The 26,679-nt window shown below is 38.7% G+C and overlaps 1 protein-coding gene across 4 annotated transcripts in view; it reads right to left on the bottom strand.

Moving 5' to 3' along the window:
- Nucleotides 1-2,816: 2,816 nt before the first annotated feature.
- cadm1a (cell adhesion molecule 1a) overlaps nt 2,817-26,679 on the bottom strand; it is a 1,086,691-nt gene continuing 1,062,828 nt past the window's right edge. For 3 of the 4 annotated variants that reach the window (XM_039764036.1, XM_039764033.1, XM_039764034.1), the window contains 2 exons: nt 5,902-6,030; nt 2,818-2,997 (listed from right to left, as the gene is read on the bottom strand). In XM_039764036.1, the coding sequence (XP_039619970.1) occupies nt 2,879-2,997; nt 5,902-6,030 (248 nt within the window). In that variant the 3' untranslated portion in view covers nt 2,818-2,878. Of the gene's footprint in view, nt 2,998-5,901; nt 6,031-26,679 lie in introns of all 4 variants that reach the window. The other variant, XM_039764035.1, reaches the window with a different exon arrangement.

The raw sequence follows: 26,679 nt of genomic DNA, 5'->3' as shown, positions 1-26,679 counted from the left end.
AAAATACATAAACACTGGCCAATGAAATGTAAGAATGAGTCGTTGTTCCATTTTCTTTTCTTTGTGGAGTCGATGCTTTGTGAAAAGCCTGAGATGCAAAAATGCCATTCATTACATATGAACCTGAGACATGGCAAAATCAAAAGGAAACAACACATGCATACACACACATTTACCTTATACTGTATATACATACACACACAAATTTTTCAACTTTATATATCTCTGAGAAATATACAGTATAATTAAAAAATTAAAAATGCTTTTATCTTTATTATATGTATATATATATAATGTGTGTATTATATATGTATATATGTTTTTTATATACATACAGGAAATTATATCGGTAAGTGTCAATATACTTGTGCATGTGTGTATAATTAGTGTGTATACCGTACGTGTGTGTGAGAAGCAATGAACAGCCGTGATCCACAATCAGATGCAAGTGTGTGCAGAAATACAGTATTCAGTATACCGCTGTGTGTGTATATGTAGAGGAAACTTACACACACTGCATACACTGACACACACACACACGCGCGCACACACACACACAACAGAAATACAATTATCTCTTACAGCAGCACTAAAGTATTGTTCCAGGATTGGAATGAGATGACTGAGAGCAAATCAACAATAAATCTACAATGCCCATAATCAAGCCACTTTTGTATATTGTCTAAATGCCTTTCTCTTTAGGAGATTCCATTTTACTACACATTACCTAAAGAACCAATTTTCAGACGTCTGATATCACATAGAATTTGGAAAGGGGGTAATGAGAGTTCTATAAAATCAAAGTGTGAAAAAAAAAAATCTTTTTTGTGTAAATTTTTAAAGTTGTACATTCCATTCTGTTTCCAAAAGGCCAACCCCTCCCCGTAGTATTGTGAATCGATATTACGAAGTTTATAAAGCAGTTGACGACATAAAATTAACAAGAGTAGTAGTACTACTTAAAAAAAAAAAATACTGTATCTGTTTCTGTGTAAAGCAACCAATAATGTCACTCGCTTGCCACTCGAGCGCATAGATGAGGAAACAGCATAAAATCCTCATTTACTAATGAAGCTGCCAGTTTTGACTAATTAAAAAAATAAAAAGGCAACTAAAAATACACCCAGACCAAGCGTTCACTGAATTAAAACAGTCAACACATTTCACTGTCTACTTTCAAAATACTGTTAATGCTAGAATTCGTCACGCACGGTTCCTACCTATTTTCTTCTTGACAAATACTATTTAAATGAAGTCAAGGTAGGAAGACGTGCCAGTATGTGGATTGGAGCTCCTCGCTATAAAGTCAAGATGAGATTCCAAAAACGCCTCCTCAAGTATCCCTGGACTTCTGCTTTTGTTTTTGACGTATCGATATACAGCCATTATTTAGCTACTTCTATAAAATTCAAAACATGCCCTCAGATTCTCGTCTCTCTTATCCAAATTATCTCTTTCATTTTGAAAACGGTTGACGCCGTAAGACTTAAGGCAGTTCCAGGTTCTTTATTTTAATTTTATCGTTTTTCTTTTTAAATGCTTAACTCCATTGATTATCATTTGCCCTATCACTTTCTCTGTTTTGCAGAAATCGATCATTTCCATTATTCTCTGATGGAATCTTCTAGAATTATAGCTAGAAGGAGCGTGTATGACCTACAGAGTTGTGTTGTGTTATTTTCACAGCCCACTAGAGAGAGAGACAGAGAGACAGAGAGAGAGAGAGAGAGGAAGAAACAAAGCAAAACGAAATCAAAGAAACCCAATCCTTCAAAGCTCAACAAGTCTACAACACCACTGGTTTTATATTTTATCTGACGACAAAATAAAGTAAAGGCCATATGAAACAAGCAGAGGAAGCATTTCTGTTCCTTTCTAATGCCAAAGTAAGTTGTCTTTGCACTTTTTTTGGCAATAACATAATTCAGAGCACTAAGGCCATTTGGAAAAGATCGATGGGGCAGGCTGGAAATGGAAACATCCAAACACTGTTTGTACTCTTTATTATTATTTTTTTTTTTTACTTGTGGTTTCTGCACCAGGCATCACAACAGATCAGCCGGACAGAACGGAATCAGACACAGATAGAAAAGCACCGCTACTTCCTCCTAATGCTCCTCACTTGCAGAAAACTCTGCGCATTTCAAGCTACCTGTGACATGGTGAAGGGAGTTTGGGGGAGATAAGGGTGGTGGGGTGGGGTTGCGTGAGAAGGGGTGCATGGACACCTCGGAGATGATGACTTAGGGACTGTTTTTATTTTTTTTACAATGAATCTAAGGTTAGGATTTTTGGGCTGTGAGCAGCAGACATAGAAAATAAATGTAGAGACAAAATAAATTGTAGAATTCGACTCTTCAGTAGGGGGTTGTGATAAAATAGGTTTTTACATTTTACATCTAACCTTAACTTTAGTAATGCATCAAAAATAAACTGAATTCAATGTGCTTCACAAGAAAGCCAGCTGCTGTCTAAATGCAGTCACTTGTTGGTATGTTTTCCAAGGTGTGGAGTACTTTAGGATTTGTTAGGGGGGGGCAGGGAAGGGGAACTGAGAATTTGTAAACTTAAAAAAAAATGAAAAAATAAATAAAATAAAAACAAGGCACAGAATTTTCTGCAAATGATTGAACTAAACTAAATCAAAGCCTACCTAGCAATTACAGAGGTGTCAAATGGTGGAGCTTACTACAGTAAAGTTGTCCCAAGCCCAACCCGAACTTTGCACTGCCCCAACCCTTAAAATGAACAAATGTGTGACTGACAGCCCTAACCGAGTGCATACAATCTATAATCCCACCCTACTAACCCCCACACCCCCACACCCCCACACACTGGGTAAGTGTGCAGCATTGGACACCTTGTAATCCAAGCCGACTTAGATATAATACTCTTTCTTGTCGTCCGTACTGTTGTGGCCTCCTTCTGCATTGATGATTGCAGTGTCTGCGTCTGCTGCATCATCTGCACCTTTGGCTTCATGGGTAAAATAGGTCCCTGAGACAAAAAAAGACATAACGGATAAAGAATAAAGATGAAAATTTGATGGAGAGGTGCATTCAAGACATAATTAAAGAAGCACTTTTGCACACGGCGGGTTGTAGGAATCTGTACCAAATGACCAACTCATGTAGCTGAACCAGAAACTTTGAAAACCCCTAAAAAATCAGAATGAAGTATTGGGATGGCTTGGCGATTAGCTAACCAAATGTCAAACTTTCTGTCTTCTTAGTTTCAGTAACCATTTTTTAATTTTAATGCTAGTCTACGTAAATGGGACCTTTTAAACAGAATAAAAAATGTAATGATTTGGAATCAAATTATATCATTACAACAAACATAAGAAATAAATACACTGTGAAAATCAAGGAAAGAATTATTTGACTGGGGTGTCTTTAGTTCCTTTGGATCCGAAGTGGGGATTGTCGGTCCTGGAGGGCCACAGTTTCTGCAGGTTTTCATTCCAACTGAATTGCTTACTTAGAAACCAATCTTCACCAGTCTCAGACTTTATTTCATTTTCTGACTTGTTAGTCTTCAATGTTAGGTGTTTATATCGTAGATTTTTTAAATTTCCATGGATATCATCCAAATGATTTGAAGCCTAAAGCGGGTATTTTTCCATCTGTCAAATTTTTCTCTTCAGTGTTTAATTTAATAATCGAATACTGCATGATGAATCCTCCACAGGTGTAAATGGAAACAAGTTAGATGGAGACCTGCCAGCTAATTTGTCATTTGCATCTTACTGCTAATATGGAGCCATTAAAACAGTGAATGCAGCTCTTTAAGACTGAAATATACAATTAAGAGTGGGGAACCTTAACAAGTGAGACCACTAAAAGGAAGCAATAATCGGCAATAACTGACTTTTCATTAAGAGGCTGGATTGGAGCAAAAACCTGCAGCCACTCTGGCCCTCCAGGATTGACACTGCCCACCCATGTTTTAGATCATTTTTAACTTGCTCATGCATTCCGAGTCATAATTTAGTACCAAAAAGAAATCCCTGATTTAAGGTTAACCAGTAGAAATGCAATGCTTCATTACAACATGTAACAAAGGGCTTGGTCAAAAAGTACAGATTCATACAGTGGATTGAGACTCCTTCACTTCCTCCACACATTATTGTGTTGTAGATTTAATTTTAAACGGATAACCTTACAATTTATGCCCAGGATTCAACACTCAATAACCCATACTGACAAAGTGAAAACATGTTTTTAGAAAGGTTTACAAATTTATTATAAATAAAAAACTTAAATCTCTCATTTTTGTAAGTATTCCGGCCCTTGTTGTCACACTACAAATTGTGGTCAGGTGTTAGCTGTATTTATCATTGAGATGTGTTTAGAACTTGATTGGAGTCCACCTTTGTCAAACCAAATTGATTGGACATCATTTAGAAAGGCACACACTTGTGTATTTAAGGTCCCACAATTCAAGCTGCATGTCAGGACAAAAAACAAAGAAGTTCAAGGAACTCGCTATAGACCTCTGTGATCAAACTATGGTGAGGCACAGATCAGGACAAGGTAATAAAAGCATTTCTAAAGCTTGGAGTGTTCCCAGGAGCACAGTGGCCTAAATGAATGCGAAATGGAAGAGGTTTTGAACCACCAGGGCTCTTCCTAGAGTTGCCTGTCCAGCCAAACTGAGTAACTGGGCAAGAACTTAAATAGTCAGGGAGGTGATGAAGAATCCAATGACCACTGTAACATAGCCTCAGAAGTCCTCATGAGAACCACCATCTCGGCAGCACTCCATCATTCACGAGTTTATATTAGAGTGTGTAGACAGAAGCCACCATTGAGTAAATGGCAAGTGAAAGCTTAAATGACTCAGAGAGAGATGAGGATGGCAGCATACCCTGATTACAGTGCATTGCTGCACCCACCACACGGTGAACCACCCGGATTGAGATCCAAGTGCAACGTGTGACACCTCAGCACCACACTGGAACAGTGTGAGGTTTTTTATGGTGGCTGGAGTGCTTGCAGGGCTGGGTGCAGATTAATGTCATACCCAGGACAGAGCAATTGCAGGTTAAAGGCCTTCCTTTATGCCAATGGAGTAGAGTCTCTTCTGGCGTTTATGGGATTCAAACTGGTAACTTTCTGATTACTGGCACAGTTCCCTAGCCTCAGAGCCACCACTCCATCTCTGAGGAAAAAGATTCTCTATTCTAATGAGGCATAAACTGAACTCTTTGGGTAGAACTCCAATCACCATGCACTGCTTATCACCTGCACAACATCATCCCAATGGTAAAGCATGGTGGTGGTGGTGGCATCATGCTATGGGGGTGCTTCACAGAAGGACGGACAGGAAAACTGGTCAGAACTATGGGAAGGATGAATGCAGCCACATGCTTCAGAGTGGGCAACAGTTCACCATTCACCATGACAATCACCTGAAGCACAGAGCCAAGAAAGCGCTGGACCAGCTTTAAGAAAAGTCTCTGACTGATCTTAAGCATCCCAGCAAAAAAACAACTTAAACCCAATCGAATGTCTCTGGAGAGACATGAAGATGGCAGTTTACAATCCAATCTAATGGTGATTGAGAGGATCGGCCAGAAACAATAGGATAAACTACCCAAATCCACTTCTACAAAGTACTAAATTAAAGTTCTGAATACTTATATGAATGGGCGATTTCAGTTCCTGATTTTTAATACATTTGCAAACCTTTCCGAAAACATGTCATTTGCCATTATGAGCTAATAAATGTAGATTGATGGGTAAAAATATTTCATTTATCCATTGAAAATTAAATCTACAATGCAATAATTCAAATCCACTATATGTCCCATAAATGTAATTTACAGTGCTTTTACATGACTACTCTTTCAGGTTCATAGTTTCACATACTGTAGCTGACTTGTTGGCACATACTCACCTTTGTGTCTGGCAAAATATCGTCCGAGAATAATAAGGAGGCACAGCATAGCGAACACAACCACTGCAACGACTCCCCCTATGACAGCATGGTCTACTCCTCTGGGTCCAGCATCACTCGCTCTAGAGTCTGAAAATAAACAAATCAATGGAGTCAGACAAATTCTAGTTCAGGTCTAGTCCAAGGGATCAAGTGTCTCCAGTCACAGTAGCACCAATGTGGCAAAATGATTCACTTTGAAGTACCACACTGATTTGATAATAAGGGTTATGCCAATGCCCCCCTTTTCCCCCCACACTGTATGAAGATTTTTCTTTTGAATACAGAAGACTTTCTAGTTTATTCTACTGTTATTAAGGAATTATTCTCTGGTAATTTATCCTACCACTGTATTCCTTTCATTTCTTCATTTATCAAATCTTTCTTTCAATGTCTTAGTGTAGTTGGATCCTGGAAGCAATATGTGCAAGGCATTAAATATCCTTGAATGGTGTGCCAGTCCATCATTGGGGCCACTAATGCAATTATCCGAGCTCTGTCACTTTTAGGTGCTAATCAACCTGAAATGTACAATTTGAGCGAGGACACAGAGATAACATGTAAACTCTGCATTGATAGGACATTGTAGGCCACCTTCCACGGACAAACAATAGAACCTGGGCTAAATTATGTATTTATGTATTTTATATATCCTCTTACTTATTGACAGAGGAAGATGCAGTGGACAGGAAGATATGCAACAAGATGATCTGCTGTGGCAACCCCTAACGGAAGCAGCTGAAAGAAGAAGAAGAAGAAGCAGATACACAGTACTCTTACTTATAATGGCACCAGAGTGTTGGGACTCCTTGCATGTTGGTCAGACATGTAAGTAAAACTTTCACTGTACTGAAGACAATTTAAACTACAACCTGTAATGCAACAGCAGTCACTTACTGCTATGTAACTAGGCCATTTCATTTGGTCTTAATAAAGCATACAAAAAATGCAGAGCGGTTATTTATCTGTTTCTGAGATATGCCATATTAGGAGCTTCTCATATGTTCATAAGTAGTTGGCCTACACAAAGGCTTTATTTAATTGCTCCTGAAAATCCCTGAAATGACTCAAGACGCAAGTTCTTCAGACAAAAAAAAAATGTACATTTAAACAAATGAATTTAGGAATGATACTTTTACAGCAATCTCTGCCAATAAAAAAGCAGTCCTTAGAAAGACCAAAGTGATTCTGACACATACAAGAAATTGGAATATGGCATCCAAAAAAACATCTGAGACAGTAATTATGAGGCCAATCCATCATCATCATCCCTTTTGCTTATTCTACTTTGGGCTCATGACCTTCCATAGCTTATGCAATAGTGACAACCAAAGCAGATAATGTCCAAATGCTGCTAAATCACCACCTTTATAAATATTTGTCATAGAGGAGACACCTAAGGAGTATAGTAGAGGCCTGCTGTGGGGCGTTGATTAATATGTAGGGGTTCAGCATTCGAAAAGAAATGAAAAACCAAACAAGTTACAGTACATATCACATCACAGGCAGATGGGCTTGTACTTCTAAATATTAATGCCCCAGAGTTAGGACATGCCCATAAGCTAAACAACGTACCATACCATTTTCTTAGGCCACTTGATCCCGAGCAAGTTTGTGGAGTGGTGGCGCCTATCCCAGCAATAATAAGGTGCGAGGCAGGAACAATCCCATGGTCAGGGTGCCAGTCCATCGCAGGGTGAACACACACGTGAGCACACCACACACACACATAAGAGGACAATTTAGCGTCTAATCCACCTAACCTGTATGTCTTTGGACAGTGGGAGCAAACCCACACAGACATGTAAACTCTACACAGACAAGACCTGGGACCTGAACCCCGGATTTCATACTGTGAGGCAGTAGCGCTACCACTGCGCCACCGCAACTAAAAACTGTACAAAAATTAAAAAGAAGGTGGAGCCAATGGAATCAATGCAAATGAGAATAAAATAAATGTATACATTTTTACAGAGCAATATTCTGCATAATCTTATTTATTTGCTGGACCTGCTTACCTAGTAAAGAGTCACAGCCAAACATGGATAGTAATTTGCTGCTTTAGTTAAAGAGCCAAAATGAATGTGAAATGCGCTCTCATTTGTACTGACATTGCATTCCTTTTTCACACAACCTTCTACTTATTAACAAAGCATTTTGTACTTATGGGTCCGTTCCTAATGTGAATTCCAAAGAAAAATGAAAACCTGCTGACATGAAGATGTGTCCTGCTCAGGTCCAGCCATTGTTCTGGCAAAGTCTAACGGAATTATGCTGTACAGTTTAGTGATGAAAGTTAATGACACTGAAAATGGCACGTGTTGTGTTGTTGTTTTCACTAAAAACGTGTAGTCAGTTGCCTTATTTGAGGCCATGCTGACTGATGCAGCATCCTAATGTCAAAACATGCCAGGACCAGTCAGCTTGTTTTATAGGACAAAACAGCATACATTGATAAAATCCATTATAAAAATGAGAGCTTGCACTTCTAGACCATCTGTGCAAACTTGACTGTACATGTGAGGTGAATCTTCATTCGGAAAAACATTCGAAAAATTGCAACGAGAACAGGCCATTTAGTCCAATGACATCGTCCATCCTATTCACCGAAATTGTCCAAAATAACATCAAGTGGAGATCTGAAGATCCCATAAAATGCTTCTTTCAGAATTTCAGTGATTTGTATTTTTATAGTTTGTATAACTTTAATTAAACACAGTATTATTATTTACTTTGTAAAACTGGTATTCTATTTGTAAAATTAAAATGTAATTACAAATAAAAGTACCATCACACAAATAAGCTGGTTATTATTACAAAATATTAGAACATTAACAAAATTTTAACAAGAACTTGCCATTCAGCCCAGCAAATTCACCAATCCTATGCAAATGAGTTCTTTAAAATAACAACTCGAAATTTGAAGGTCCATAAAGTCCTACTCTTCACTACATTTCTTGGTAATTTATATGTTTATGGTTCTTTGTGTGAAGAAACATCTTCTAACATTTGTGTGAAATCTGCCCTTAACACGTTTCCAACCATGTCCCTGTGTTCTCGATGCAGAATTTATTTTAAAGTGACAATTGGGATCTGCTCTACTAATTCCTTTCATAATTTCAAACACTTCAATATTGTCCCCTCTTATTTCCTGTTTCCTTATCCTGAAAAGGTCCAACTCCTTCAATCTCTCCACATTACTCATACCTCTCAGTTCCAGAATCATCCCAGTCACTCTCCTCTCCTCCTCTCACTACTATGTCCGTCTTTATGGTAATATGGAGACTAAAACTGCACACAGTGCTCCACGTGATGCCTCACTTGTATCTTATATAACTTAAGCATGACCTCCCTTGACTTGTACTCCACAATGATTATATTTTTGTCCAGATATTTTTTTTTATTTAAAAGAGAAGCGGCTCAAGCACTGATCCATGAGGCACACCACTTTTACCATCAATGAATTCTGAAAATGTTCCCTCACAATACTCTTTGCCTGCTGTGATTGAGAACTTTTGTATCCACCTACACACCATGCCTTGAATTCCCTCTTCTTTTGGTTTGATCACTAACCTTTCATGTGGTGCCTTATAAAAAGTCTTCTGAAAATCAAGATAAATTACATCATATGTATGTTTCTGACTATATCCTTAGGCTGCTTCCTCATAGAATTCCAGCATATTAGTGAATCGTGACTTTCCTTGTCTGAACCCGTGCAGAGTGTTTGCAAATACTCCCGTTCTACACATGTGCTGTTTGATCTTTTCCTAAACAATTGATTCCAAAAATCTAACTGTGATTCCCATTAGGCTTACTTGGATCAGCTCATTCACTTCACATTCACATTCCTTTTTTATACAACAGGATAGTCTTTGGTAGTCTTCAGTTTTAGAAATTTCCACAGTGTGCAAAAAGTTTAAAAAAGTAAGTGTCAGGGGTTTATATATGTACTTACTAACTCTGAGGGGAGTGGTGACTCTGAGGCTAGGGATTTGCACTGGCAATCGGAAGGTTGCCGGTTCGAATCACATGGTTCGAATCACATAAAAGTGACTCTACTTCGTTGAGCCCTTGAGCAAGGCCTTTAACCTGCAATTGCTCCATCTTGGGTATGACGTTAATCTGCATCCAATCCTGCATGTAGGCCCTCCAACCTGCAGGGAACAACCTGGGGCTTGGTGGCAGAATTGGCACTCCAGTCACCATAAAAAAACTTCACAATGTTCCATTCCATCTGAACTAGTGTGGGGCTGAGGTGTCACCCATTGCATGGCTGCACTTGGGTCCCAATCTGGGATCCTGAGTTGGTTTGTCATGTGGTGGATGCGGCAATGTGCTGTATCAGCATGTGCTCCTAACCTCCTCTCTCTCTTACTAACTTCTTTAAGAAGTTGAGGATAAATGCCATCTGGTCCTGTTGATTTGTTAGATTTCATCCTCCTTAATCCAAGTAGTACTTCTTTCTCTACAATTTCCAAGTCACTAAGCACCTCCTTAGTAGTCCCTGTTACTTTTCGGAGGTAATCAGCTTTTTCAAACGTATTTAACTTCAATATAGTGCAAGTTTAAAGCATTCGTCGTTTCAGTCAGTCAGTCATTGTCCAACCCGCTATATCCTAACACTGGGTCACGGGGGGTCTGCTGGAGCCAATCCCAGCCAACACAGGGCACAAGGCAGAAACAAACCCCGGACAGGGCACCAGCCCACCACAGATTTGTCGTTTCACTGTCTGTTTATTCTGACTCACCATTACTGTTCCTAATAGTCTTCATCTCTTCTTTAATTGTTCTGTTACTACTAAGATATTAAAATAATGTCTTTGGGTCTTATTTCACATGTCGTACAATATTTCTTTCCAACTGTCTTTTAGCCTTCCTATTATCCTTTTATCTTTTTTGCTCTCATATGCCCTACAGTTAGCTCCAGAATTACTAGCCTTACACAGCTGCTTTTTCTTTTGTAACGTCCATTTTAGTTCATTATTTACCCACCTCAGAGTTTTCTTTACTCTCTACCACAGCTACTATTTTGTATTTGTAGAATAAAAGAAGAAAGACCACCAGCTAATCAAACCAAATTTAGAGGTAAAATGACTTGTTCATTTTGACACTAGTTGGACCAAACACTTGCAGCTCCAGGAGACCCGAGGACTTGGAGGAACCTACAATACACAGAAAACAGTCCTATGGACACGGGTAGAACATGTAAGACGCTACATAACTAGTGATTTTTGACTGCAGAGATTCAGTGTAGGGATTGGGAAGCCGCACTGTCATGTCATTAATTGATGGCAGGCATCATAGGCTTGTATTTGGTTTGGATTCAACATGTAATGTGAATGAAAGACAGGCAGAAAGGTGTTAAGCAAAGGCAGCTTTTTAAGTGCACCATGACAGTTCGATTAAAGTGAAGCATGAGGCCCACCTCACAATTTAAGCACAACGACACCTGAAACAGTAAAATAGTCCAACTTTTACATGATTTGTGAAGTGATATTTGAAGGATCTCAGTTTCAATCTTACAATGCAAGCACAAGTCAGAAAATAAATCTGCTTGCCAGTGCTGTCCTTAGTCAAAGCAAAAGAAATATGTTTAGCCTGCAGGGCTGAAAGTGCAAATCTCAGTCAATTTTTAAGAAAGATTTATATCTTTCTCAGTAAAGGACAGGGCAGATGTTTGCAGCTCTGAAACCCTAATAATATTTGAAGTGTATTGATCAAATGTACGAATCCATGACAACCAACGGTAATAGCAGTTGCTCAAGCTGAAATGGGAGCGGCTGTTACTGCTAAACGTGGGTCATATGATTTCTATCAATACCTTCAATTCTGATTTAAAATGAAGTGTACAAGGCTAAGGGCTGGAAGACAGCGGGAAAAAAAAAGTTTTCATTTCAAAGCACCGTAAAAATAAACTTGAAATGAGATTAAAATTGAAATGAAAATGCTTCAGGGAAGAAGAAAGGTTGCAGGACAGGCAGTTGTATTGTAATCCAGCTGAAGCGGGGCCTCTTCAACATTTTCCATTTGCAATTCAAAATCTCTTGGGCTATTCATGATAGTTTCGGAAGTTGCAAGAAGTTCTATGTGGATAAAATAAAATTCATGAAAGAAATACAAAACACTTTAGCCTTATTATACCATGCATATGGAGGCTGCAATTACACAGAGATAGTGGAAGTGTGCAATGACATCGTCCAATTGATGGTGTAACTCAAGTAATGGTGTATAATGGTAGGCAGTCCTCTTTCTTATTTCATACATGATTATGCATTTATGTGTATGGTCAAAACAGTAAGTACATGTAACGATGTCTAGCTTTATTGTAGTAAGCTGGGTAATTAGTATAAAATGATATATAGTCCACTGAAATAAGAGGCATTACGTGTCAGGAAAAAGGTAATATGGTTTATAAAAATAATACAAGGTACGTTTACACAAAAGCAATATCAAATGTCATAAGGGATTTCATAACAATTCACCCAATAAACAATTTTGGAACAAGTCAAAGGGTACGGGACTGCGGTCAGCCTGCCATCACAGCAGCGAAACATTACTTGGTAATCCTAATAGGTTATTTTGTCTTTAGGTTTCCTTTCCAGAGTGCAGATTCAATTAAAGTCAGCAGAAACCCTTCTGACACCTAATTCGCTCTTGTCAAAGTGGAGGTAAAGACGCACTTTAACACCATTTCCTATTAAGATGTTAATATGCCCCGGTTTGCAACGGCCTGGAAAGTGGTGGCGGCAGACATGAGCAGAAATAAACAGCAGCCATTGAGCAAAGACAAGTTTCTTATTCTGCAGACCCTCTCACCAGATTCTCGATTTAAGAGTAATGCTATTACTCTTGAAAAATAAGTTTTTTTTTCTTGTATTTTATATAAAAAAAATCTTTGGTAATTCTGCCCTGCTGTAGCACTGTAATTAAAATAAAGCAGTCAGCAAAAAGGGGAAGAAAATTATAAAAATAAGGCTGATTAGTATCCATGAGAAGGTCCAGTGAGCCCAACTAGATGAAGGGAGCCGCCAGGAGAAAAAAAAAGATATTTCAGCAATGCTGAAGGTCTTATGTAATAATAAAGTACAAGTACATAAAGTACAAACTAAATTTCATTTTGCAAAAATATTTTTAAAAAGGGGCGGCACGGTGGCACAGTTAGGTGCATCGGCGATTCTAAATTGTCCCTAGTGTGTGCTTGGTGGATGGGTGTGTGTGTGTGTGTGTGTCCATGCCCTGCAGTGGGCTGCTTCCTGAATTGTGCCCTGTGTTGGCTGGGATTGGCTCCAGCAGACCGCCGTGACCCTGTAGTTAGGATATAGTGGGTAGGATAATGGATGGATTTTTAAAAAGCAATACATTCAAATTACTACTTCAAGCATTAAAAACCGTTTTAACGTTGATACAATTTCCAGGCCCTTTGGGTTATATTCAGTTTTACTAATCCACTGTTTACATGGTTTAAGTACACAATGTAATGCATTACAATAAGGTCAGCTCTGCAGCTCTTCTACCAATATGGAACTTCTCAAAGCTGTGGTCAAAGTTCTAATTCTAGCATTCAAAACTATAGGTAGGGAAGATAGAAGTTTCAACGCAGGGTAGATCTACTCACTAATCCTGCTGCTGGAAAGCGTTTAGCACATGCGAATAAGTATTTCACTGTGCTCTGTACACTTGGCAACGAGGATCCACAAAACCTCTAAACCCATTTGAGTTCCACCGTCTGAAGGAGGGGCTCCAGAGGCTTAAACTTCTGGTAAGTTTGGTCAGGCCTCTGATTATTTTGCGTAGTTTTACTTATAGAAACAGTAAATTAATATTAGAAAATGTGAAACCCCAAAAGGGACTACCCCCTTTCCAGTCCTTGATGTTATATATGAATATCAACATGATCAAAAGACCCTGATACCATCCTCTAGTTTGGCTTGCTGTAAACTTCTACATTAATGTCCCATATCTATAAGGATATGCAGGGGGCTTACTGCACAAACACAAAGTCTTGCCAAAGCAACATGCGACTGAAGTGGGTGGCATGAACAAGCTGCCTAACACCTAGTAGGATGGATGACGTTATGTGACGTGAGTAAAATGTATGGCCCTCATGCTCTTCAAATGGCCCACCCAAATACATCAGACACCCCTATAATTAGAGTACATTATTCAGAGAGGTAGAGAGGTGTCCACCTCCAAGTTTAGACCCACTAAGGCTGGGCAGGAGGAATCTCACTGGAATGACCTGTGGTCACTTTCTTACATACAGCCATAAATAATTTGGCCTCTCCTTTACATTACAGTGCCTATACTCCAGGATATACATGGTAATCCTTAGAATTTTGAGAAAAAATAAAAGTAGCATGGCACCCCATAATCTGGAATGATCTACCTGCTAATATAGGAGAAACTTGTTCCAGTGTGGTGCTGAGGTGTCACCCGCTGCACTCGGGTCCCAATCCAAGTGGTTGTCATGTGGTGGTTGCCATCAGCACATGCTCCCAACCCTGATTAGCATCAGGATTTAAATCAAGACAGAAGAGTCATTATTTAACATAGAATACCAGAGCTGCTTCTGAGGTGGCTTCATACAGTTCTTATGCAGCTTTTTAATTATTTGCAGTGGGTGGTTCTGTTGCGCCATTTTCTTTCATTTCTGGGTGCACATAATGCAGTGCCTTTTCTGATGTCTTCTATCCAAATAAAATTCTCGTTGTTTGCCTGTGAAATCATTTTCAGAGTGTGGCTGACTTGGGATGGCTGGCAGTTGGATTTTGAAGTACCCTTTGAAGGGATGCTGATATTGATTTGAATTGAAATGAAACAAAAATGTACTTGAAGTGGCATTGATTTAAATCTTGAAAAAGTACAATTTGATCAGATCATCATCCAAGTCACAAGTGTAGACAAACACAATATGCTTAAGTTAAGAACACACAAGTAACTCTAACCTTTCATGCTTATATTGAACAGTGGCGTGTGGTAAGGTTCATGGCTGGTGAGGCACTGACTCCTTCAGAGTCAGATTTACAAATATATGAACCCAAAAGAGTAGCTTATTCACCATTCAATTGGCAGCATGAACATTCACTACTGGTTATATTTCATTTCTCATCAGCATTCTTTACACACACATAGGTAAGGTACATATTTGGCTAAGAAAGAATGTTACATTTATAAATGCGAGACAGAGAGAGCTCGCGGAGAGAGCGCATTTGCTCTGAACCCTCCATGATTTCTAAATTTGCCGTTGCAATTCCACAATTCGTACTCATTCAATACAATTGAAAGAATTGAATGATATATAAAAAAACAGATTCCAATTTGACCTTAATTGAAATATTGAGGGTTTTTTTTTAAAGTTTTTTATTCTGATGCTTTAAGCAATTTTAATAGAGACTGCTAAACAAAAGGATAACAAGAAAAACAAAAGAATAGTTTATTTAAGGACAACATTTAGTTTTTAAATATTGGATTGTTTTTTTCTTAGTCTGATCCCATTATTTTTATAAAATTGAAAACTGTGTATGGTCTTACCTTAATTTGTAAATGAAGTCCATGTGCCTATCCTTCTCCATGAAAATCTCTGTCACTTTCTTCTAAAAGTCCTTCCTATTTTCCTTTAGTTAACAAAATCTTAATCTTCTATTTTGGCAGTCAGTCGGAACAACATTTAAAAATAAACAGACCATTGCAGTGCACTTGACTTTCTGATATCGCTAACCTTTATAGCCTCTGCGTAGAAGATCAGCAGCAACAAGCATCTGTTGGGCTCATATGCACCCCCTTCAGTATGGTACGGTACTGTCTACCTCACCTAGTGCCTTTTCACTGCAGTTTTATGTCTGATCAGCAAGACTAGATATGTCACACACATTCATTAACGACATTAGCCAGACTGTGGAAATTCAGGCTGTATAATAAACGTGTCTGCAAACATTATATTGGCAGAGAGACAACAAAAGGCACGTGGGAATTGCATGCATCAACCCAGTGTGTGAGGGAGAGCACAGTCCGAGGTGAGGTGAGGCTCATCGCTAGCGCACCTCGAATTTCTCTCCTTTATTTGAACAGGAAATGCGCAAATTCAGTGATTTTGACCATAAAAATGATCAGAATTATTGGAATCATACAGAAAACAAATGTACAGCACAGACCAGTGGACAAGTTTATTTTATTTTATCATTATGAGTTTTTTTTTACTTTTCATGATGACAGTTCCCCTAACTGCACGTCCCTAATATTGAACACAGTTATCCCAGTATAGACAGGAAATGAACTGTTGGATTTAATAACTGGTCAAACCTCCTTTTTTCCCCCAATAGCTGCAGATCAGCCCTGCACAATATTCAGGAGGAGCTTTGCACCATATCCCTGACACAGAACTGGTTCAGTTAAGCCATAATCTTAGGATATCTGGTGTGAACAGCTCTCTTGAGGTCATTCCAGATCTCTATTGGGTCGAGGTCTTGGATCTGACTGGGACACTCCAAAAGGCAGATGTTCTTTTTTGAAAGCCTTTCTGAAGTAGATTTACTTTAATGCTTTGGGTCATTGTTCTGCGGCATCAGCCATCTCCTACTGAGCTTCAGCTGGCAGACAGCCATATTATACTTTCGGTTACCCTGATAAACTTGGAATTGTATTATAAAATCTACAGTGATGACCAGCTGTCTAGGCCTGTTGGCAGTACAGTAGCACAGGCCTGGCGGCAGTACGACAGACCCAAATCATGATGCTCCCTGTTACGTACTTCACCATTGAGATGTTTACATGTTGGTGTCAATCAATCCTCTTCATCCCTAGTGGGACATAAGGCTTCAATGAGCTCCCTCCATCACATGCGGCCCTTTGCAGCATGTTCTGCTTCTCCCCATGACAGGTTCATCTTTTGAAGGTCTTGTACCACCGTTTTACGTCAGGTGTTTTTGGGTCTTCCAGTTTTTCTTTTTCCAGGTGGTGTCCATCTTAACGCAACTCTTGGGATGCAGTTTTGCTCCATCCTTAACACATGTCCAAGCCATCTTAAGCGTCTCCATGTAATGTCCTTGGTGATGCATTGACTGCTTGTTTTCTTGTATAATTGTTGGTTTGATATTTTGTTGGGCCAAAAGATCTGGCAGATTCGTCTGAGACATCTGTTGTGGAAGACCTCAAGTCTCCTCATGTCTGTACTGACCACACACCTACACTCTGAACCATACAGGAGGACAGACTTTACGTTGCTGTTGTACAGGAGCATCTTTGTCTTTAGGCTGTATTGTTTAGACCTCCAGATGGAACGAAGTTGGGAAAAGGCACCCTAAGCCTTTCCCAGCCTTGCTCTAATGTCTTTTTGGACAGCGCTGTTCTTGCTGATAAGGCTGCCAAGGTAGGGAAAGTCCTCCACAAACTCGAGTGGTGCTCCATTCACATTGATGGGTGCTGTGGGGATGGAGTTTATGCACATCACTTGGGTTTTGGAGGTGTTGATGCTAAGTCCGGCCTGTCTGGCATATTTGTGAAGCCTATCAGTTGTCAATTGCATGTTGGAGTGGTTTGTTGAAAGGACAGCAAGGTCGTCTGCAAAGTCAAGGTCTTCCAATTGACAGGACAGGGTCCATTGTATGCCTCTAGGATTATCTGCTGTTGTATTGGTTGTGATCCAGTCTATTGCAAGTAGGAAGAGGATGGGAGAGATGATGCACCCTTGTCTCACTCCGGACTGTAGAGGGAACCACTCAGTGAGAGTGTTGCCCATAAGGACACTACACTCAAATTTTTCATAGAATATTTTTACACACATGTTGGTGTGCTGTGTACTTTTTAAATCATATGTACTGTTGTATATTCTTGCTGAATAAATAAACCTTATTTTCATGAATCCATAAAATGTTTTTCCAATGGGATTGTGCATTGTCAAATTTCAGGCATGTAGTAATTTTTTGGGGGGGGGGAGAAGTGGTTTCCTCCTTCGTATCCTCACATCCTTAACTATTAGCTCTAGAGTTCTTTTTTACCTCATTGAGCACTCTGCATGGTGCCTTTGGAGTCATCTTGACTGGCTTCCACTTCTAGGGAGGCCAGCAACAGTACTAAATCATCTCCGTTTATACACAGTCTCTCTGTGGACTGACGAATATTTAAACTCTTTGAAATTGCTCTGTAACCCTTTCCAGCTTTATGCAAATCAACAATTGTTGATCACAGATCTTGTAAGATTTCTATTTTGTGAGGCATGCATCTCATCAGTAAATGTTTCTTGTGAACAGTACACTGAAGATGTTTGAGTGTTTTTTATAAGTCAAAGTATCTCTAAGCCTATTTTATTTCATTAATTGGACTTGAGGCTTGCCTTCTCCTCACACCAGTTAGCTTTTCTTGAATTCATCAGCCTTGAGATTCACATACTTTCTCCAACCTACATTGTAAATAGTTGAATGATATATGTGATATGTATGAGAACAATATAATCTTTTGTGCGTTAATAGTTAAAACAGATTGTGTTTGTTAATTTTTTGGAACTTCGGTAAAGATCAGACCATATTACAATTGAACAAACCAGTTGATTTTGCAACTTCTCTCCTCGCGCTAAGTATCATAGTTCATTGGGCCAAGGGGAGGAGGGAGGGGTCCTCCTTACTCATGCGCCAGCCTCCATTAGAGTTGGTCTACCTCTTGCCACATGTTGAACCGTACCTTGCCTCTGCTCAGCTAGTAATACCTGTTTGTTCAACAGACATTATCATCTACAGACTGTTAAGGAATAACATTTGATGTTTTTGAGAGAGCGAGATCAGAGTTACGTGTGTTTTAGTGGGTAGCTGCTGATTGCCAGAGATATCACAGCCACGTGCTTTTCTCCCCACTCGGGGGACGCTCTCCTGTCAGACCTGAACACGATCAGATACAGTGCCAACATTTGATGCTGAAGTGTACCTACATTTCCCTTTGCCAGAATTACATCTTTTTTTTTTTTGATTTTTAAAGTTTGTCCTGTTTCACTACTATGTGGGCGAAGCTGCGGGAGAAAGGTAGTATATATATATAAATATGAATAATATATATATATATATATATATACAGTATATATATATATATATATAAATATATATAAATATATCAATATTTTATGTACTGCATATGGATTGATGAATGCAGATGGCTTTTCTCTCTTTTAATAGATTTCAGTTTAAAATGAGTAAAGTATAAGAAAAATACCAAACAAGGGTCTAAAAAGATGAGAATTGGTCTTATCGGCCTATTAAGCTATTCAAGGTTATACACCTGTAATAGGAGTGGTTTGCTACTCACAAATATGTTATATTCGATCATTTTCCTCAATAAATAAATGACCAAGTATAATATTTTTGTCTCATTTGTTTAACTGGTTTCTCTTTATCTACTTTTAGGACTTGAGTGAAAATCTGATGATGTTTTAGGTCATATTTATGCAGAAATACAGAAGATTCTAAAGGGTTCAAAAACTTTCAAGCACAACTGTAGATGAGTGATAACGATAAATTGACACAAATGCCAGGAAACCAAAGCCTGGTCACAGCTAGGCTTGAGTGGCTAAACCAGGCCAATGCGGTAGCAACCACCAATGCATTTTCCCAGCAAAACACTTTGACTATAAGAGTGGTCAGTTCGACAAATAACACAGGGAGGAAGCAACAAAAAATGGGCAGCTCTATGAAGAGAAGGCCACCACAAGGGTGTGCATTATTAAAACAGGCCAAATGGACAACCTAGGTATCAAATAAAAAAGATGAAGTCTACACTGATTGCTTAGATTTCAACCTGTCTTAGACATGTATGTCAGCTACTACCACTAAAAAAGACAGAAGATATTGAGCATTTAACTGCAATGAAAATCACTGTGGCAAAAAGGGGGCTGTCTGAGTAAACACTACAACTACAGGATTCCCACCATTTCCATCCTTATTCCAAGGAGGCGTGGAGAATATAATTCATAACATACAAACAGGCATTACTAGACAGATTAATTAATTGACTGGAAATGTCCCTTCTCTTGGAAAAAACCCTGTTAAAAGTTCTTTTATCATAGTCATCCTCCTTGCTAGATGGACACCATACCAGACATCTGTATTCACTAACATGGTCCACTTTTGAAACTTGTCATATCACAAGGGGCTAATATCAACCATTCATGATGTCTGTCCCCCAGCTGGTCTTTTATTATGTGGAATTCCTTTCTTTAAAGGCGTTCAGTCTTTGTCAGACTAAACAGGTGTATTTTTTCTCACGTCTGTTCTAAAGATGTCCTCATATTTCTGCCAATTCCGGAATTTTGAAACACTTGCAGAGTATTTGCTTTTATACGGCATCTTCTGTACTGAGGGTGTATTCGCTATAAAGAGCCAAGAAAAAGTAAAGAACTAAATAAGCAGAAAGGAAAATTTGATTTGGAGAAAAATTCAGATTGTTTGCCAGTAATTTAGGTGCCTGAGTGCCATCTGTTTCAGGGTAATTTCCTACCGAGTTGTATTCTACTTTTGTGAAAATCAAAAGATGCAACAAAATATAGATCAGACACCTCTGACATGTAGCTGTGGTATTTTATGAAAGTTATGACAATATTATTGCTTTAAAATATCATGTATAGAGGAAATGTGGGAGAAATGTATAAACAATCATTTTTCTTTGACTTAACAATTATCTTCCGAATTGAAGAATAAGCTACCATACTCATACAATGAATGGTTGTGAGACATCATGGGATACTAAGGAGTATGCACTGGAAAATGATGTATCTTAGACATCCCCTATCAATTTTCTTCAGCATGGGGGCATATGACACAGTGTTTGTGCTGCTGCTTCCCAGCTCCAAAGTCCACACAGTCGAAGACTTCACTCAGGTGAACTTCACATGGCCTCCCTGTGTCTTAGTGAGTTTCTCTCAGGTACTTAGATATGTGAGCGAATGTGAGCATGAGCTTGGCTGCCAGTGGATCCAGTCAGGGATGAATCTTAATCTTGTGCCCATTACTGCTGGGCTAGACTCCAGTCCCCATACCCCAAACTAGATTAAGCAGCTTTGATAAACCATCCACTTTCTGAACCTGCTGTTACATGAGGTTCATTTGGAGCTCCATCCTACACTAACCTCAGCATGGCAACCAAGAATTGACTGTAGATGTTATAACTGACCAAAGCCTATTTTTTCTACTTTTGGTTCTCCCTTCATTATCATCATCACCAGACCCTAACATAACATAACTTTTCTCCACCCTCTTAATCCAATTCAGAATTCCAGTATGAACTTTAGAGCATCAGACTGTATGCTGGCTTCATTTATTTAGTTAACTGACATCCATTGTGTTTTACTGTGTGTTTAACTTAATTTGATCATTTATATATAAATAAATGTTATATGGTTGAACAATTTAAATTAAAATGATAAAAAACAACTCGGATGGAAATTATGTTTTATTCAACTTTGATCCCTTGTGTTTATACTTGTAGTCAATGAGCAATGAGGATTCCAGTCCTTGCATTTGTTCTTGGGCTTAGTAAGCCCAGTATGAAATTATGGTTTTATTTTCAAAAATCTAAAATAACTTTCTAAGACTCACTCAATTCAATTCAGGCGCATGAAGACTGGAGCCTATCTCAATAGAACTGAGCTCCAGCCAAGAAGCAACCCTTGACAAGGTGTCAGTCCGTCTCAGGCATAATCCATACACACATGGACCACCACACTGGGACAGTTTGGAATTGAGACAGACTCGGCAGAATGTGCAAAACTCCACATGGACAATGAGCATTCATCCTACACAGCAACACCCTGTGTGCTACAGCCTGCCCTTTGTATGTTGCACATTCATGCACACACTCAGACTTGCCCAGTTTTGAGACCCCAATCAACAAATCTGCCTTTAATTGGGATATGAGAGGAAACCAGAGTGCCCGCAGGTAATGCGTTCAGACATGGAAAGAAGTCCCATGGAGTCCAAAACTCCACAAACTGAACAAATATGCACTTGACTTAAATATGAATTCAGTATTAAAACCATATTTTTCACATAGATGCTACTGATGTCTGACAGGCTACTTATCTGACATAGCACTTAAAGGAAGGAAAAAAGGCAATTTTCCAAACAGCAAAAAGAAGGTGAACAGAAGTAAACATACATGATATGAAAGGTGCAGAGTCAGATTTGGAAAGTCTGCATAATCTGGATTGGCTTTGCTTAAATTGTCTATTATAAAAAAAAACTTGCGACGATACAAGACTTTTTTCCTATGATGAGACGTGATCTTTGGAAGAGAGATGTTTTGAAGAGAGATAGAGAGACACTTTCACGTCCTGCAAGACAGACAAGTCACGTCATACTTACAACCTTTGGAAGCAAGTCCTGTGATACACATGCAGAGCAGGTTAGAGATAATGGATGGAGGAAAATTCAAAAGTCTCAAAAAAATTAGAGTAAAGGTCGCATTAGCACAAACACATGGAAAATATTACTCGGTGAAATAATGGAACAGAGAAAAGAGATTGCATAGTGTTTGAGGATGTCTGGGGGACAAGAGAGACAAGGCAGGGAGACAAAAGGACAGGTGCTGTACAGGCTTTTAAATGTTCACAGTGCTGCACAAAATGCAGATAATGTGGCATAGCAGCAGCAGCAATCCAGCAGTTGATCGAGCAAAGAGGAGGTAAAAAAACAACTGTTATTGTCGTGGCGAAAAATTGTCACCAGAAGGCTTTTTACCTGAAAATGAAGGCTATTAGGACTCAGGATAGGCAAACAGAGTTTTAAAGCTTTATTGCAATAAAACAACAATAATAACACGGACTCAACCCAATACGGCCAAATTGAGCTAAGCCCAGAACAGTTCAAAACTCAAAACTTATATAGTAATTTCTTATCACTCCGACCTTGTTTAATTCGCTCATTTGCTGTTTTTCTCTGACTCCCCTCTGCACCTGTCCGGCCAATACCTCAGGTACTCATGGGAACCATCATTATCTCCTGACATTCCCTGCAGCTGGCCTCTGTTATTCCACTGTCTATTGTCCATTTTTAGTTTCTGTTTTTGCTTATTTCTTTCACTGGCCAAGGCCAGTACAGCCATTCTGTCTCTTCCATTTATGGACTTTCCTCTCGTCACTTTCTCTTTCTCAAACTTTTAAGCTGGTTTGTCTGATGCCCAAAGCTAAGCTTTAATTAAAAAGAAATATGGCATATGCCTTTATTTAATCATTTGCTTGGCATGCTTGATTTACATTACATTTCTGCACTAAGGTTAAATGTTAGTATCATTTTCTTATTTATGCTAGAATGTATTTTGTTATTTTCCATATATTACATCATCTCTGACCTTGGCAGCAATGCCTTTTTGCCATTTTTGCTGATGCTCTATTGCAGCTGGCTTCTTGCGTGCCTACTAGGGCCTATTTTGTACTGATATCGTTTCTCAGTTGACTTAAAACAACAGGTGTACATGACACTTCTTCTGTCCTGATAGTTTCTACACGTCATCCTGTCTTCCTTTCCCACACTAGCAATTCTGCTTCAAGCTTATAAAATAATGCAATATGACTGATTTTTTATTTAACTATTTGCTTGACATTCTATTTTTTGCTAATTCTAATGTTTCAGAAGCTGTTAATTACTTTTATGGCTATTTATGATAATATGCTATGATATATAAATTTTTTCCTTCCATATTGTTTATTTCCCATTGTATCACTGTTTAAGAGGGGTTTCAGAGGAATGGCTGTGTCTCCTTAGGCTGCGTTCAGCCCCCCTCTTCACAACGGTGCATAGTGCTTTGAGGGTTGGCGAGCGAAGCCCCCTAGTTATAAAAAAACAAATGAGATTTTTTGCCAAAAAGGACATTGCTATAAAGCTGAAGAGTGTGAATGTAAACCCATTTATTGACTCAGGACTTTCTTTTAAATCGTTCACAAATAGTCAAGGTACAGGACGCTTTTTCAAAAGTTATTTATTCAAACACAGGACGTCCGCAGGGCTGTGTCTTGTCACCATTACTATTTACTCTGTATACAAGTGACCTGAGACAGAACAATGACGACTGCTCCATTATTAAGTGTGCAGATGACACCATGCTCATAGGACACAGATCTGGGGAGGATGAAAGCCACTATCTAAATCAAGTGGACTGGATGATAAACTGGTGTAATAAAAACTTTCTCACTCTGAATGTAAAAAAAAAAACAAAGAAATGATATTTGATTTTAAGAGACAGAAGTTCAACCTTTGTTGTTTTCGGGGAGGAGATAGAAATAGTAAATGAAAGTAACTACTTAGAAACTAACTTAACAATCTTAACTTGAATGCAAATAAAATAAAAAATATTCTCTAAATGCAATCAGTGTTTCTCCTCCGTAAACTCAAACTATACGGTGGTCCAGATCTAATTATGCAATTTTCATTATGCTATAACTTATTAAGTTTATTACATAGAAAATCACCAGAAAAATCCCGGACCATTGAGAAGTGTGCGAACTGGCGACATGAAGAATCGTCTTTGCACCGAACTGGAATCGTCTCCGCATAAATCAAAGTCATCCAGACTTTGGGAGAGATGTCAAAACAAAGAAAGTAAACATTGAATTAGCGCAAACAAAGAGAAATTACGAAAAGGCGAATAGTGATCAAATATATGGACAAAGGTGATATGTCTGAAGTATGTAAATATTGTAAGGCTTTGAAGTTTAAGTCAGAGAAATTCAAAAATGGGGTTTAACTCACATGCATTTATTGGTTACTTTGCAAAAAAAAATTATTAACTGCTGATGATCTTTTTGTCTGTGCTGAAATTCCAAACAGAGAAACCTATCCTGAATTACAGTATGGTACAAAGTCATTAAACATAAGTCTCACTGACCTCATTTAAAAGATTCAGCATGTTGAGACTCTAAAGGTTCCAAATATTGTTTTTAAAGAAGTTCTGAAATAAAAGTGAAACTAATGAAATAGCAACAATTCAAAGAAAAAAAATTCTTAAAAGTGTATATCTGGAAAACCAAACACGGGGGATGGCGAAGCCCCCTTTTAAATATATACACACACAATATGGTCTGAACACACAGCAGATTGACTAAAAAGAAGAAAATGTAAATAGAAAGAAAACTTCTGACTTCACAGTCACGGTCACGGTCACAGTAAGGCATTATGCAGCAGACATAAAGGCTGTTGGTATGAAGGATGCCCACTCGCGTTTCTTGACTCACTTCAGATGAATAATTTGCTGGCAGTGTTAGTGTGTCATGGAGAGCATGTGCAGCGTGGTTTATAATTCTCTGCTTCACTTTGCCCACTAGGGGGTCCAGAGTGCATTCCATAACTAAGCCTAAACTTTTAATAACCTTTTTGATTGGCAGAAAATAAAACAGCAGCCAGAGGATGACCCCCTCGGACATGAAACATGCAAGGTCAACAGAGACAATGAGCAAACATGAAAGTCTAAATCAGGATTATGCATCAATAAGGGAATTCACCAAGAAACTAAAAGCAATGAAACCAAAGTAGGAGTAGTAGTAGTAGAACTGGAAGTGACAGTACTGTATTGTCATCATGTGTAACGAGTACATGATTATATATACGAGGGGGAGTCAAACTAAAGTTAGAAAATGGAATGAAACTTAACAAAACCGATAATGTCATTTCTCAGTGTAGTCCCCACCCTTCTCAATGCTCTTGTGCCACCTGCCTAGAAGTGCCTGGATTCCAGCAGAATAAAAGGTTTTGTGTTGTCCTCACAACCACCTCTCAATGTTCATCCATCCATCCATTATCCAACCCACTATATCCTAACTACAGGGTCGCGGGGGTCTGCTGGAGCCATTCCCAGCCAACACAGGGTGTAAGGCAAGAATCAAACCCCAGACATGGTGCCAGCCCACCGCAGTCTCAATGTTCAACTTCTTGTTTTTTCAGGGTTCTGTCTGGGTGCCACCACTGACCCCAATTTTAAGTGGTATTCTAAACCACTATGCCACAATTTCAATGTACAAGGCAAAATGCAATATTCACATGTGATCTGACATTCTGCCTGAAATCTAACACTGTATTCATCCATTCACATTTTGCATTTGTATATAGTGAAGACTGGAAGACATGTGCCTTTATGTTAATTACTTATAATTATTGCTAATTATTATTAATCACTACCATCTCTACAGTATCTACATACAAAAAAGTGCATTACCATGGTAGCCAGGGTCATGTAGGACCCCCTCACCCTTTCTACAGCCAGTTTAGGATTTGGCAGGTTGCCTCAAATGAAGAACAAAAAACTGATAAAGCTTTCAATTCCCAAAATAAAAAAAAAATAACAAATGGTCATCTTGTCAGGCATTCCTCAGAATTGTTAAAATAGTCTATTATTCATATTTAACTTTGTATTGTCTAATAGTTATTTAACAATTATTAAATCTCGAATGTGTACATGCGTTATATAATTACACCTAATTATTTTTAATCTACACCTTTATTTATTTTTAATGAATACTTTTTAATTTTATTGCACAGTACCGGCAGCTCACTGAGCTACATTTTATGGTATACCCCCGAGTGTGGATATGTGACAAAGTAAATCTAAATCTAATCTAATTAATAAAGCATATAGTTAGAAAGTTGTCCGTCAGTTTATCTGGACTGCTTGTGAAGTAAGCAGCCAAGCCAAAGCCAGATGGAGTCCTGAAGTAACGTTAATTGCTTTGGGTTGTTTGGCACAGTGGTTACCACTGCTGCCCGGCAGTTGCAAGGA

This window comes from Polypterus senegalus, chromosome 9 (assembly GCF_016835505.1).
Source record: "Polypterus senegalus isolate Bchr_013 chromosome 9, ASM1683550v1, whole genome shotgun sequence".
Taxonomy (NCBI): domain Eukaryota; kingdom Metazoa; phylum Chordata; class Cladistia; order Polypteriformes; family Polypteridae; genus Polypterus; species Polypterus senegalus.
This window is presented reverse-complemented; position numbering and strand designations above follow the sequence as displayed.